Source organism: Triplophysa rosa, linkage group LG16, assembly GCF_024868665.1.
Source record: "Triplophysa rosa linkage group LG16, Trosa_1v2, whole genome shotgun sequence".
Lineage (NCBI taxonomy): Eukaryota > Metazoa > Chordata > Actinopteri > Cypriniformes > Nemacheilidae > Triplophysa > Triplophysa rosa.
In genome coordinates this window covers 10,228,560-10,242,592 of record NC_079905.1, presented here as the reverse complement: position 1 = coordinate 10,242,592, position 14,033 = coordinate 10,228,560, and the positions used below count along the sequence as shown (strand labels likewise).

The 14,033-nt window shown below is 36.3% G+C and overlaps 1 protein-coding gene across 2 annotated transcripts in view; it reads left to right on the top strand.

Moving 5' to 3' along the window:
* Positions 1-14,033, top strand: part of vps50 (VPS50 EARP/GARPII complex subunit) — a 132,660-nt gene that overhangs the window by 59,132 nt on the left and 59,495 nt on the right. For both annotated transcript variants that reach the window (XM_057354235.1, XM_057354236.1), the window contains 5 exons: positions 8,209-8,276; positions 8,384-8,478; positions 8,867-8,965; positions 9,859-9,949; positions 11,788-11,964. In XM_057354235.1, coding sequence (XP_057210218.1) covers positions 8,209-8,276; positions 8,384-8,478; positions 8,867-8,965; positions 9,859-9,949; positions 11,788-11,964 — 530 coding nt within the window. The remainder of the gene's footprint in view (positions 1-8,208; positions 8,277-8,383; positions 8,479-8,866; positions 8,966-9,858; positions 9,950-11,787; positions 11,965-14,033) is intronic.

The window sequence follows — 14,033 nt, the reverse complement described above, 5'->3', positions numbered from 1 at the left end:
GACTAACTCTGTTTTGAACTCGACAGAGATGAACTCCACTTGGATGATGTTTCCGGTGATGGTGAGATGTCCCTGATTGGATTAAGATATTTTTGCTTTTGATTAAGCATTCATTTGCTCATGACCGTCCCTCCTGTAAACCTGCTTTTTTACCGGGCTGAACTGAATTAACACTAATCCTTTATACAACCCTCCAGTGTCATGTTGCCCTGTCTTTTCAGGTCACAGACTTCCTTTTGTTGTCTTTCGATGTGGCACTCATTACTTTCCTTCATGTGATTCTTCATGAGAACTGTATTTCTTCTTGTTTAAAATAGAAACCTGACAATTTAATGGCTGTCTGTTATTAGAACCTTTTTTCTACATAGTGGATAATAACTTCCTTTACAACCTTTTAGATTTACCATGAAGGAAGAAATAAGTGTACTTTTACCCTCGTTATCACTTCTGAATGGAATGATGCTGTAGCTTAGCCAGGGTCATAAGAAAAGATGTGCTAAAGTTGATATATACTGTGGCACTGAATGGTATTCATATTCTAATGGTTTGTGTTCCTGTAGCTCAATTGGTTGATCATTGTGCTAGCAACACAAATGCCATGGGTTTGATCCCTAGAGCACACAGCGAGGTAAAAATGTGTAGACTAAATGGACTATAAGTCATCTGCCATATGCCTACATGTAAAAGTATTTACATGGTACCCAAGGTGCTTTGAAGAAGACAGGAAGTTGACGATAAATTCTAGGTAGGAATTGACACAACACTGGTCAGATTTGAACTTTATTTTCTGAATGCACTTTATTGTTTATTGCGTGCTAACCAACACAATCTCACGGCAATTCGTATCTATTTAACCAGGTGGCTAATTCGTATTAATTTGTACGATCTCATTCATCCGTTTCAGAATGATTTGCTTTCATTCCAGTGACGTTAGGTTTAGTGGTGAGGTAAGGGGATGTTATTCGGTATGCCGTTTTTCGTATAATCATATGTTTTGTACGATTTACATTGTATAAATTCAAATTTAATATGATATGAATACGAATACGATACGAATTAGCCACCGCGTAAAAATGTACAAATTCCCATAATGCTGTGCTAACCGCTAGGCCACTGCTCACACATTTGTTAACTATGATTTACACCGTGTCTATACCGGATGCGGCGCGACAAGAGACAATAGAACGCATTAGAACCCATTATAATTTTACATTTTGTCCACACCGGATGTGGCGCGGTGCTGCGTGACAATCCCATTAGAACAAGCCGTGTGTCCGTTGTAGACACGGTGTTAGAGTGATTTGATATGTTAGGCTTTTATATAAAAGATTTTTATTTCTGCGGAATATGAAAAGTAAAATAAAAGAATTAATATGTTTGCATATACAGTACAAGGGTATATGTGCAAGACAGAGAGACAGCGAGAGAGAGGCGTGCAAGCGCTGATTCACTCACGCTGATTTTGAAATTACAGACTGAAATCTGAAATAATTCACGTCGACAGCCGCGTTTCGAAATAAGGTAACTGTTAGCATATATGGTAACTCTTTGTGTACATGTTCTTTAATTGCATTATTTAAAATAAAAATTCTTTTACACAGCTCTACTATGAACAATATCTGGCAAAACAGTGTAAGAGAACCAACAAATTAACCACAGCAATGCAAACAATTTTGATAAGCTAAGACAAATGCTCTGAAAACATGTTCCACTCCCACAATCGTAGTTGAATAAGTTGATAGGGAGTACAACCTGAAGGCAGTCCCTCAAATCGATACTTGTTGTGTAAACTCATTACTCTGCTTCTGAAGATCTCCTGCATGTTAGAAATCATCATTTGAGGGAATTCTGGCCCGTTTTGCTGCTTGCTTCATGTTCTTTATTTTCTTCACCTCATCGCTTTGTCTGGTTACTCTGCTCCTCTCCTTCCTTTGAAATTCCCAGGGATGCAGAAATCACTGCCGTGTGCTATAGACTGCTTGCGTGTAAGTGTGTGGGAGTGAGCGGCTGCGAGTGTGTGCGCGTGTATGTGTGCAAGGAGCTGCTGCCAGGGAGATGATATTTTGCTTGTCCTCTCCAGTAGTTGGCTTGCGGTGATTTACTCTGTGGCTCTGCATAGCTGCACTCCTCCAGGATTGAAATGATTGGGGAAAAGTCCAACTTCATTGTCAGGAGCCAAGGAGCGCTTTGATTCTGCTCCAAAAGCCCACATCTTCCAGGTTAAATGAAAAGAGCTTAGAAAAGAGCTTCGTTTTTTGCGACTAGACGTTGTTGGATGTAACACTTTTAGGGTTTCTTTCATCAGAATTAAATAGGAATAGCATGTTTTAAATTACATACAGTGTACACTACAGTGGGGCGTCTATGTTTGTGTATGTATTTTTTTATTTTATTAAGCGTTTATGCAGCAGTTGGATTTCAGGCCAATCAGATTGGGCAATATTAAGTTAGAACTGCCTTCAGGCACTCACTTGACCACACAACGAGTAATAAAATGACTATGAATGGGTCCTTCAGTAGAGTGCATATTTTAACTATTTCTAACCCTGCTTCATTTGAATACTTTTTGAATACATGCATACTTTTTTTGTAATTTTAAGTGATTAGTGTATTTTTTAGGGCTGCAACAACTTCAGTTCAATTCAATTTTATTTATATAGCGCTTTTCACAATGTGCATTGTTCCAAAGCAGCTTTACAGGAGAAAGTAAGAAAAACAGAAAAACACAGAAAGGTAAAACACAGCACAGTGCATGGTGTTTATAGACCAAGCAAGATCATTCTAATAAATAATATCTAATAAATAAATGAATAAATAAATGCAGTCTCCCGGTGAGCAAGCCAACACTGCACTGCTGTGTCGATAAAATCGATAATAATCGTTAATGAAAATAGTTGTCAACAGAAATAGATCACAAATTTACAAGAAAAACCACGTAATTTTACCTGAAAAATCGTTTTTATGGTTCTTTCCTGCAGCTGGGGCGCAGTAAAATTTCCTTTACTTTTACAGTCTATTTTGGAAATATGGCAAAAAAAAACAGGATTTTTACTGTGTATTTTTGAAATACAGTGAAAAAGTCAAATCACAGAAAAAGACTGCAAATATACAAGAAAAACACAAAACATGTGATTTTATGTGAAGAAAAAAATACAATTTTCACAGTTCTTTTTACATCAAGGTCATAAACGTAAAAAAGACACAAAAAATAATGGCGGCGTCCACATCACGACTGTAACAACAAGTATACAGACCTCATGTACCTTCTCTGGATCTGTTCCACATTTGTGGAATGATCTGCCAGTTGCTACAAAATCAGCAGATTCTGTAGCCATCTTTAAGAATCTCTTCCGTCAACACCTGACCGATCAGTTCTGACTTCTATCTCTTTTCTGTCCTTAACAAAAAAACCTTAGCTTTTTATACTGTGGTAGGCTATATGAGACCAGGGCCCAATTGCATAAACATAACCGCTAAGATAAGACTGTGTCTTAACAACTATTCTCGCTGACTAGCATTTAACTCTTCATATTTCAACTAGACCAATTTGCCTTTTAATGTAACTGACTTGAAGAAGTTAAGGCCAGTCTTGAAGAAAAAAGATAGGTGACTAACTTGTAAGACTAGTCTTAGCAGTTTATGCAACCGGCCCCTTATGCTTTTTGTTGTCCTTATGTTGTTCCAATTGCTTCTATTGTTTACCTCTTTTGTAAGTCGCTCTGGATAAAAGCGTCTGCTAAATGACTATATGTAAACGTACACAATAACTTATTATTAGGATCACTTTCAGAGTGTTTTTTAGCCAATCATAATCTAATCAATCAGATTTAAAGATGGGGTGCCCTCTTAAAAATGGTGCGATTAAAAAAGTGACTTTATTAAATTAAAATCATCACCCAAACAAGCTATTGAATATTTTTAAATGTCTGTTCTGTGTGCGTGATGAGGAAAAAGTTGTGATTTTAGTCCTCCTAAGTGCATAAATAGGATAACACTAACATTACGATGGATTTTGAGGGTAGTGCGATGAAGACAGGTGTGTGTTTTAAGGTTGGGATGTGTTTGTATCATCAGCAATTCTCAGAAATAGTGTACCTTCAAAGAGTTTGTGCATTTAAAATGTGAAACTGCAGCACGCAAGCATAAAAAATTAGTTTTAATTCTTGGTTTGAAAGGTCCTTAAGTTTCTTTCCTTGTCAAATGGATAAGATTATCAATTTTCCTTGCTTCCAATACAACAAAAGGTGCAAACTGAGAATTTCTGAAATCATTTTTTTTATTGTGCATTCCAATTAATATCAATCAAACTGCAGTTGGTTTGTTTTGATTTAAGCCATAATAAAAAATACAGCTAACTAACACAATAAAAACATGATCACATAATAAAAAACATGATTTTTGAAAAAAATAAAAAAGGGGGGAAATCTCATTTTGGAACTGTTGCTATCCGGGAAATGTTGCTTTATCAAAATCCTAAACTATATCAAAAGTGTTCATTTTAACTCTGATGGTGTTAAAATTGCACTTTAAAATTTGCAGTGTACATGCCATACATGTGAAAAAAGTTCAATCGAGCCCAAAGCGTCTATGAAATATCAGTGTACCCATGTTCTATTTTTTCTCAGTATCCATGCAGCCACTAGCGTGTCAGGCTAGCGTGACGCAAAGCCAGCGTTTTGAAGTTTTAACGTGCACTTCCTGTAAAATGGGAAACTTGGTTTCGAGTTCTCTTCAGCGGATTTAAGATGAGATGAGATGCCTGCACAGAAACTCTTGAGTGATGACTGTGGTCCTCTGGGGTTTAAGGGAGCACTATTGTGTAAAAACATGTTCTTTTTATATAAACGTACCGCTATCTGAACGCCATGCATCAGTCTGCTGGCTTCAGCCAGAAAATCCCATCAGTCCTTGGCTTGAAGTTTCTCTCTGCCAGTCCCAAGGCACTTGCGACTTGTTTCATTGTCTTGCTGGCACAATAAGGCAGACAGGTGGAGGGGTTCTGTACAACATGTGGTATTATTGCAGCCTGCAGGCAGTGGTGTGTGAGCTGGACTTTTGCAATGAGACACTAGAGTTCCTTTATGCTGATTTTAGATGTTCCACTTTTATTTAATGTTCACACTGTTTCTGTGTTTAAGACATTTTTAAAACTGTTTTACTTTACGCTCACAATAGTAGTGTAAAGCAGGAGCTGATGCTAAAATATTAATTATTTATATTAATATGCCATTTATTGAAGTAATAAAACATTTCATTTTTATGCCATTTTTTATTTTTATTTTCATGTTCGCCTGTTATTGATATTCAACAGTTTTTGTGACATTTGGACCAAATTTATTTCTGTTAAGGGTGTCACTGTTGATATTGTGTTAATTCTACACTGTTAATAATTCAGCACCGGTTTAACGTTTTACCTTAAAGTGATAGTTCTACCAAAAAAAAAATTCTGTCATCATTTACTCACGGTCATGTCATTGCAGACCTGCAGTACCCTTTGACTTGCATTGGTTTTGTGTCTATATACAATAGAAGTCAATGGGTACCGCTGTTGTTCGGTTACGAACGTTCTTCAAAATATCTTCTTTTGTGTTCTGCAGAAGAAAGAAAGTCATACATGTTTGAAATGACGAGGGTGAGTAAATGATGACACAATTTTCATTTTGGGGTGCAACTATCCCTTTAACAGCAACAAGTGACAATGGTCACAAACTCCCTTAATTGTGTGATTCATTTACCAAAAAAGAGAAAAAATAAATTGAAGAGGAATTTGACTAATGTAATAATTTGTTTCCTTTAAAAACAACTTTTCGATAGATATCGTGATGGTGTTATTGTGAATTGGTTTGGCCACAATAACCGCATAGTGAAAATCTGATATCGTGACAGCCCTTACATCTGTACTGTCCTCAGAGAAAATGTCTCTGCCCTTAGATGATTGTACAAATGTTGTAAATTCCGCAGGTTTTACGTGAATGCGTGTTTGTTTTCTCCTGAGGTTGACCTCCTTGTATCATCTACACATCAATGGAAGGATAATTACCTTATATCGCTAAGGGCCTGCCGCAGCATCAGCGCAGAATAAATTCCCCCTGAAGGCCGTGTACATTTACCCACTATCTGTCACGCTTATCATATGTCGACATTAAGATCAGTCGCCCACGTTCTCAGCTCTTAACACACTCATCTCTTGCTGAATTTGTTGTATCATTATTTTCATTTCAAGTATCCTCCATTTACATTATAATGGATGCATAATGACCATGGCAATGAAGAGCTATATACACTAAATGATCTCTGCCTGTGTATGCTGCATTTTAAGAGATCATATTCATGTCCTATTATCTACTTTTAGTCAAATACTGATGCACTTTCACATTTAATATTCATCGATTCAAGGCAATCCTAAAATGAATTGCAACAATATTAGTGAATAGAATCAGTCATAATAAATAAATAAATAGATTGTGGAGGATACTAGATTTTTTTTACTAAAAAGTATTAGATATGCTAACATCAAACTCTGTTGAAAGTCATTGCACTTGTATTATCCATCCGGATCACTCTTTGTGTGGTGTATGTAGTGTTGCTGTCTATGTAGAGCACTTCAAATCAGTCACTTATGTGGTTTTAAGATTGTCAGGATGCTGCCTAAAAAACAGATGCAAAGCTCTTCCAAAGTCCCAGTTTAAGTTTGGATTGAGCACGTTACATAACGGATACGGCTAGATAGATATTAGAATACAGCAGATGACTCATGTGGGTGGTTTGTTCTGATGAGTGAGAATCATGTCCTCTTTGATTAAGCTCATTTTGGTAGATCAGGATGAACTTTTGTGATGAAGAGCGACAGCTGCTGCTTTACACCAGGAGCTCATTATCAGCCTGATTGTGAGAAGGGGTGTCAGACTTGTTTTAGGTGGAGGGGTGGATTAGAAAAACATCACCTTTTGCATGCCTAATTTGTTATTTTTCCCTGTGGAGAACATATGCAGTTCTGGAACTTATAAAATCTAGAATCGACTTTATACTGCCTTAGAGACCAAAAATCTCTGTTTCATCCTGTTAAAATAAAAACATTTAGTAAACTAAATGACATTTCTTTTTATAAAAACACTTTTTAAATGTGTTTCTTTGAGTTTTGTGGCAAATGTTATCCATTTTAGATTAAATTTTTTTTTTATTAAACCATAATTTAATATACATAAAATAAATAATTGCATGAGCGGATAATGCTAAATATACTATTCATATCAATATACACCATATACATATATCTATTTACTGTATGTGCATGGTTTGGTTTAATGGTAAGTTTGCAAATTAAGATGTTTGCAGTGAAGTTCGGTTGGGGCAAAATAAAAGTTGTGTTTCGGTAACTCATTTAATTAAGTAAACAAAAGCAGCTTTACGGTTAACAAAAAAGAACAACATGCACTAGGTAACATATTAACAATACAAAGACAAAACCACTCTCTGCTTTCTTTCCTTAAAAGCTTTAGCCTTAACATGCGATCTAAAGGCAAACAATTACACAAAGTTAGTTCTTAAACCCACAAAAATAAAGCACTGCGTACAGTCAATGTCAAGGTCTTTGTAATCCTGACAGCCACTGCGCAGTCTGCCAATGGGTTGAGAGCTCTTTAATGTCTGGTGCATTTTTCGTACACGATCTGCTTTCACGGGTGATTTGAATGTCATTTGCAGCATCTATAGATGATTAAACAACAACAAACTGTAGCAGTCTGAGATGGTTATCAATTTCATTGGTTTCATGTAGGTTAAATGTTACAGGCATATTTGTTATGTATGTGTTGTTGATTTGAAATATGGCACCGTTTTATATTTTGTTGCAATGTTGGATGGTGCACTCTTTTGGGTTTAAATCCTGTTAAATCCTTAATTTAATTGTATTATTTTATGCTATTTTATTTGATAGAATGCTATGTTTTTTGTTTAATTGAATACTTTTTATAAAATGTCGTTTTCATTTTATGTTATGTTGTTATTCATTATTTTATTCATTTTTTCATTTCATTTTTTATATAATGTTATCTTATTTTTTATTTTATTTTATATTATTAACATTATTATTAATTCATTTTATTTCATATTTTAATTTAATTTTTCATTTCATTTCATTTGAAACCTAAAGCATTTGTATGGTTTCCTCACCCATGCCTCTAAATAACCACAATTTCTTTTTTTTAGATGACTCCACCGTGGGCCGCAGTTACGTGAAAAAGAAGCTGGAGCATGGCTTAACCCGAATCTGGCAGGTAGGGAGCGCACTTGTTTGCTTATTTGGTTCTCCGTTTGTTCTCCGTTCCTCCATTAGCTTCGTGACCAGCCCCCCCACCTCTCGCCCTTTTATCTCTACCCCTAGGACGTCCAATTGAAAGTGAAAGCCTATTTGCTGGGAACAGACATGTCCAACTTCAAGTACGACGACTTCATTGTGGTGCTGGATGTTATCAGCAGGTAGGGACCCACTTCCTCATTAGTGCTAATTGGATCGGCCTGCAAAGACCGGCTGGGTGATTTTCCCCCTCCCTCCTGCCTCATGAGAAACTCCCCCCAAATCAAAAAGGGGACATGGGGAATCAATGAGGCCGCTTGTTTCTCAACGAGAAGGGCCGGTGCGGTCATCCCAATTAACAGGGCTCAATTAAAAGGGCATTTTGTGTGTGAAACCATAGCCCTCTATATTGATTCTGCACGAGGGTCGCTGACTTGTGTGAATAGAGGCGCCATTTTCCGCCCTTGTTGGGACACGTGATGTGAAGTGACTTTTCAAGGTTAATTAGGAGAGCGTTCCCCTTTTTATCCAGCTTCATTTCCTCTTTTCCTGTCTGTTTTTTTACCGCAGGTTAATGCAGGTGGGAGAGGAGTTCTGCGGAAGCAAGTCGGAGGTATTGCAGGAGTCCATTAAGAGACAGAGCGTAAACTACTTTAAGAACTACCACAGGTAGAGCCAGACTGCTCACGTTGAAGTTCATTTAAAAAACATCATGACACTGGTTTCATGTGGATTTTAAAGCTGAAATGAATCTAGAGTGCTAGTTTGGGAAAAAAACAAGCTCATGTTCAAGCACCCGTCAGGTACTCAGGTAGGCTGAAAATGTGTTATTTAGATTTGTGGCCAGCGTGAGAAGAGGACAGCCAACCAAATTCTCATCCTGTTGTTTTGGCGACAACACATGCTTTTTAGTTTGAGGAGAGGGAGGATGCCAGAACGTCTTACAATCATTTCTGAATATTCAAGCGTTTGGGTGGCATCCATAAACCGATAATCTGTCAGTGTGCTTTGCTGTCATTGCGTATCCAATAACACGTTCTGTCATTGCAATACATTGCGCCCTCTGGCTTAGAGGACAGAACTGATATTCTACATCCATTGTTGTAAAATTGTTGCATATAAAAATATCAAGGATAGGGGACGTGAAAAGAGATTTCACATGTCAAACACCCTGCCCACGCTGCCATGTTTGAATACCAATGTGGCTCATTTGAATCCAAAGAGCCCAGCTTCTTAAGAGGAAAAACTGCTGGTTTGTTCTTCAAACGGGGTTTAGAAACCTAAGACTGGCAGTGGACCTTTTTATGTTCAGCTGTGCATCTTATGCACGTTTTGAATTGAAATGATGAAGTGGATGATGTTGACATTTTGTACAAGGCTTTTGAGTTTGACCCCGTCTGGCAGCGAGCCAACCTGCCTTATCAAAGCGTGTCTACCTCTAACTGAGATCGACTTTTCCCAGAACTATTTGTCAATAAGTTTGATCTTCAGTGAGTTGAATGGCAAAAGGTTGCTAGTTGACAACAACTGACCTCTCTTCATGTCTCTTTGTATGCCAACAGAACCCGCCTGGAGGAGCTGCGAATGTTTCTTGAAAACGAAACGTGGGAGCTGTGCCCTGTGAAGTCCAATTTTAGTATCGCACAGCTTCACGTAAGTCATTCTAACCATAAGACAGTACACTATAAAAGATCCCATAAAAACGTACAATTTTGTAAAATAAAATGACACGTTTTTATTATTTTTTTACTCCCAACTTTTCTGTAATTTGAATTTTTTTCCAAAAATACGTGAAAATTCTGTAAGAAATATAAAAATTTGGTAAAATTACAGTTTTACAGTGAAGTGAAATCCCGTAAAAAATGAAAAATAACTTTTTTGTAAAGTAAAATGACAAAAAATAGGTGAAAATTCTTTAAAAAGTACAATTTCGTAAAATTTCATGTTTTTACATTGTAGTGAAATCCCATAAATTGTTTTAAAATAGCATCTTTGTAACGAGAAATCACACTTTCATTTGACACTTTAAAAAAAAGTGTGATAATTCTGTAAAATAAAGCAGTAACATTGTGTAAAATTACTGTTTTTACAGTGAAGTGAAAAAAAGAATGTTTTTCGTAAAATAAAATGGCACGTTTTTACACCTAACTTGTAAACTTTCTGTATATTTCTGTAATTTGACAAAAAAAATGAAATGTGTAAAAATTCCTTAAAATAAACTGTACAGTTTCGTAAAACTACGTTTTTTTTACAGTTAGTGAAATCCTGCAATTTCTCATTTCACGATCACGGCTAATCTGTACCAGCTGGCATCGTTGACGGTTTTGTAAAATTTGACATTTGCACATGAAAATAAGCCAGGAGGACTTTCGTCCTGCTTCTCCGAGGAAGACGTGAGATGGCTGCAGGCCAATGGCATATCAACCAAACATATCCCTCTCTTTCACAAGAAACATGACTTTGTTTACAGCCGACTTTACGAGGTTAGCAGGTTAAGATGTGTTATTTTTGTCAGTCATCACAGGAAATGAGATAAGTCCACTGTGGGTGGTTTTCTTAGCAAATAGAGAGTCTGTTGCTCATCCTCGTCTTCTCCTGCACCCCTGTCGTAATGGGCACTTTCACATGCGATTAAAATCTCAAGGAAGTTGTGACAGCATGATAAATGAGCGTAAGCACCATCACCGATTGTATTCCAACATAAGCCGCTGTCATCTCGGCAGTCAAGATGTCATCCGTTTCTGAACAAATTGCACCTTGGGAAGCGAGTATATTCAGCTAGAGTATCGAATCAAACTAATAAATGGAAATGCAATGCTTATTATTATTGTGTGCTAAATAGTGTCTCTGAATTGGATAAACTGTTCTCTGATGGACCTTTCGTGGTGTTTTTGTTTTAAAAGAAGCAGCACTAGTTCACTTGATGATAAAGCCAGAAAAATCTGTGTCCTTTCAGGGAATAGTTCACCCAAAAATGAACAGCTTGTCATTGTTTACTCGTCCTCGTGTCTTTTCAAACTCGTGCTATATTTTTCAGCGGAACACAAAAGGACAGTTCTGAATGAGTCATATGATCTGTTTATGGTTCCTGGTTTGTCTTTTATGGTGTCTGGTCCTTTTTAGAGCTTAACAGGCTGGACCAATACAAGTGTTGCTGTTGTTGTATAGACATTGAGTTGTGATAAAAAATAACAGCAGAAAATACTTGCATATGGACTTGCATGAAGGTATGTTTTGTATGAACTGTTTTTGAACATCTCTCATAGTTATCCTTTGGTCTCAATGTCAGAAAGAAGCATCTCGTCTAGAAGGGACTTTATAGTTTTGATCTTGCTGTATTGACATTTTATTCTCTTGGAGAACACACTTCTTTTTGCCTTTAAGTTTCTCTGAATGAACGTAGACTTGATATGTAGTGTCCCTTTAGCTCTTTGATCCATCATGCCAGTAAATTCAACTAAAATCTAGGTAATTGTTTTCTTCTTTTCCAGGAGTTTAAGTTCATGGGTCAGTGTCGGTCTCCCTCAGTATCTCCCAGCCGACAGTCAGAATCCATCGAGCCTGTGGATCTTTCTCTCTTTGAGCAGTACCTACAGGGTGGAAACCCATTTGAGATGCAGATAGATAATAAGGAAGAAGAAACAGAGGATGTCCTGGCTTCCAATGGGGTATATTTTGTTTTTTAAATAATATTATATGTTATTACATGTTTATTACATATTTACTACAGTTTCTATATGAAATAAGTGTCTAAATGTTTATTAAGATGATGTTATAGTAGTCATATAAAGTACTTGGATAAATAGTCTTATTTTTAGGCCATCTAAATTCTAATATGTATTCTTCACTAAATTATGGGATTGTTTTATGCAGTTTGCCATCATGCTTAAGTAAACAATCATCTTATTATCATTTACATTTATGCTTACATCAGAAGCTTGCTTATAATCTGACATTCATAAACTATGCTGGCAGAACAAGGTTACTGGTGAAATGAGAAAAAATAAATAGAGCGAAAATGTGATTACGCATAAATATTTGGGACCATTAAGTGCCTGATTGTCCTTATAAGCGTTGACAGAGGGCATTGTATTTATGTGGAGAGTAAACTCATCATCATGATCTGCTTGCCATTTCTGATGATATCTCTGTAATGAAAACAAACACTGTATGTGTATTTAGGAGAGTGAGAGCCCTTGGTAGAAGTGCTTTTACCCTCCGAGAACAAGGTGCATTGTGAAAATCAGCAATTGTTAATTATTCCAGGTTTAATGGAAAACAATGTGGTACATTCATTCTCGGTTAAAATGGAATTTGAAGGTCAGTGATTTTCTAAAGGGAAATAAGGTTAGATATATCCATTTTGAAATCACTGCATTGCACTGATACATCAAATGCATTTGATATTCACATTGAATTATTTAGCAGACGCTTTTCGCAGATCAAGGCCAGCTTTAATCTTCATAGAATAAAGGGTGAAACATAATTGTGTTTTTCATCATTAGTTAAATTTCTCTTCTAGCTACAGCAGTTATGTTCTGCCAATTACATTGTGCTCTGCATTTTTTCAATAAAAGTTGTTCGAGAAGGTTTAACCTTGAATTGCAGTGCCTGAGATGTTTGCCTTCTAGTTAAGGAGATTAAAAAAGTTATATTAAAACACTGGTGTAACGTAGAGAGTGATCCTAGTCTCAAAAAATGTTTTGAAAACACTTGTTTAGTCTATAAGAGAGCGCCTAATCTTCGTGATATTCTGGTTAGGGCTGATTTGCCACCTGCCTCTCATTTCTTGAATAAAATACCGTTTGGCAATTATAGATGTGGCAACTGTCAACAGTGTAATTTTAGATATAAAACGACTATTTTTACACATCCTCACACGGCAATTAAAAAAAGAATTCGAGGCACAATCTCTTGTAAAACCATTAATGTGATTTATATGCTGCATTGCCCTTGTGGTTTGTGTTATGTAGGTAAGACCAGTAGACCTTTAAAAACTCGGATTGCTGAACATCGTTGTGCAATTAGACATCAAGATCCAAAGAGTCCGGTAGTGAAGCATTTTGCAGATATGAGACATTCAGTTTCCACTCTACAGTATATTGGTATTGAGTTGGTAAAGTGTCCACGACGCAGAGGAGATATTAATAAACTGCTTTTACAGCATGAGGCCTATTGGATTTTTACACTAGACACGTTATCTCCCAGAGGATTAAATTAAGATTTTGACATTCGTCCATTTCTTTGAATATTGTTTCAAAGGTTTTGGCTTCATTATTTGAAATTATTGTTCTGTTCGTATGCAGGTATTTTGTAGGTTCTTTATTGAAATTGTATAGTTTGTATATATAATATATATATATATATATATATTTATATATATAAAAAACATTCCTTTGTATTTTTGTTTATATATATATATATATGTGTATATTTTTATGTCTTGGGATCTTTAATCACCTGGAGGTATAAGGGGGTTCATTTAAGGGACTGACATGCGGTTATTATGTAGAGGTTGTGTGCTATTCATCCATCGATGTTATTGACCTCATAAACATGCAAATCATAATGTTAACCCGGGGTTTACGATTTTTATGAACTCTGGTTGCTTAGGATTAACTACTATATAGGATTCTGGTATAAAGCAAGATATCCCAGTATTATGTTTAGAATATCCTTGGTCTGCGTATAAAAAGCCTCGACTTACCTAACATTTCTTCATCCCGTTTCCTATGCG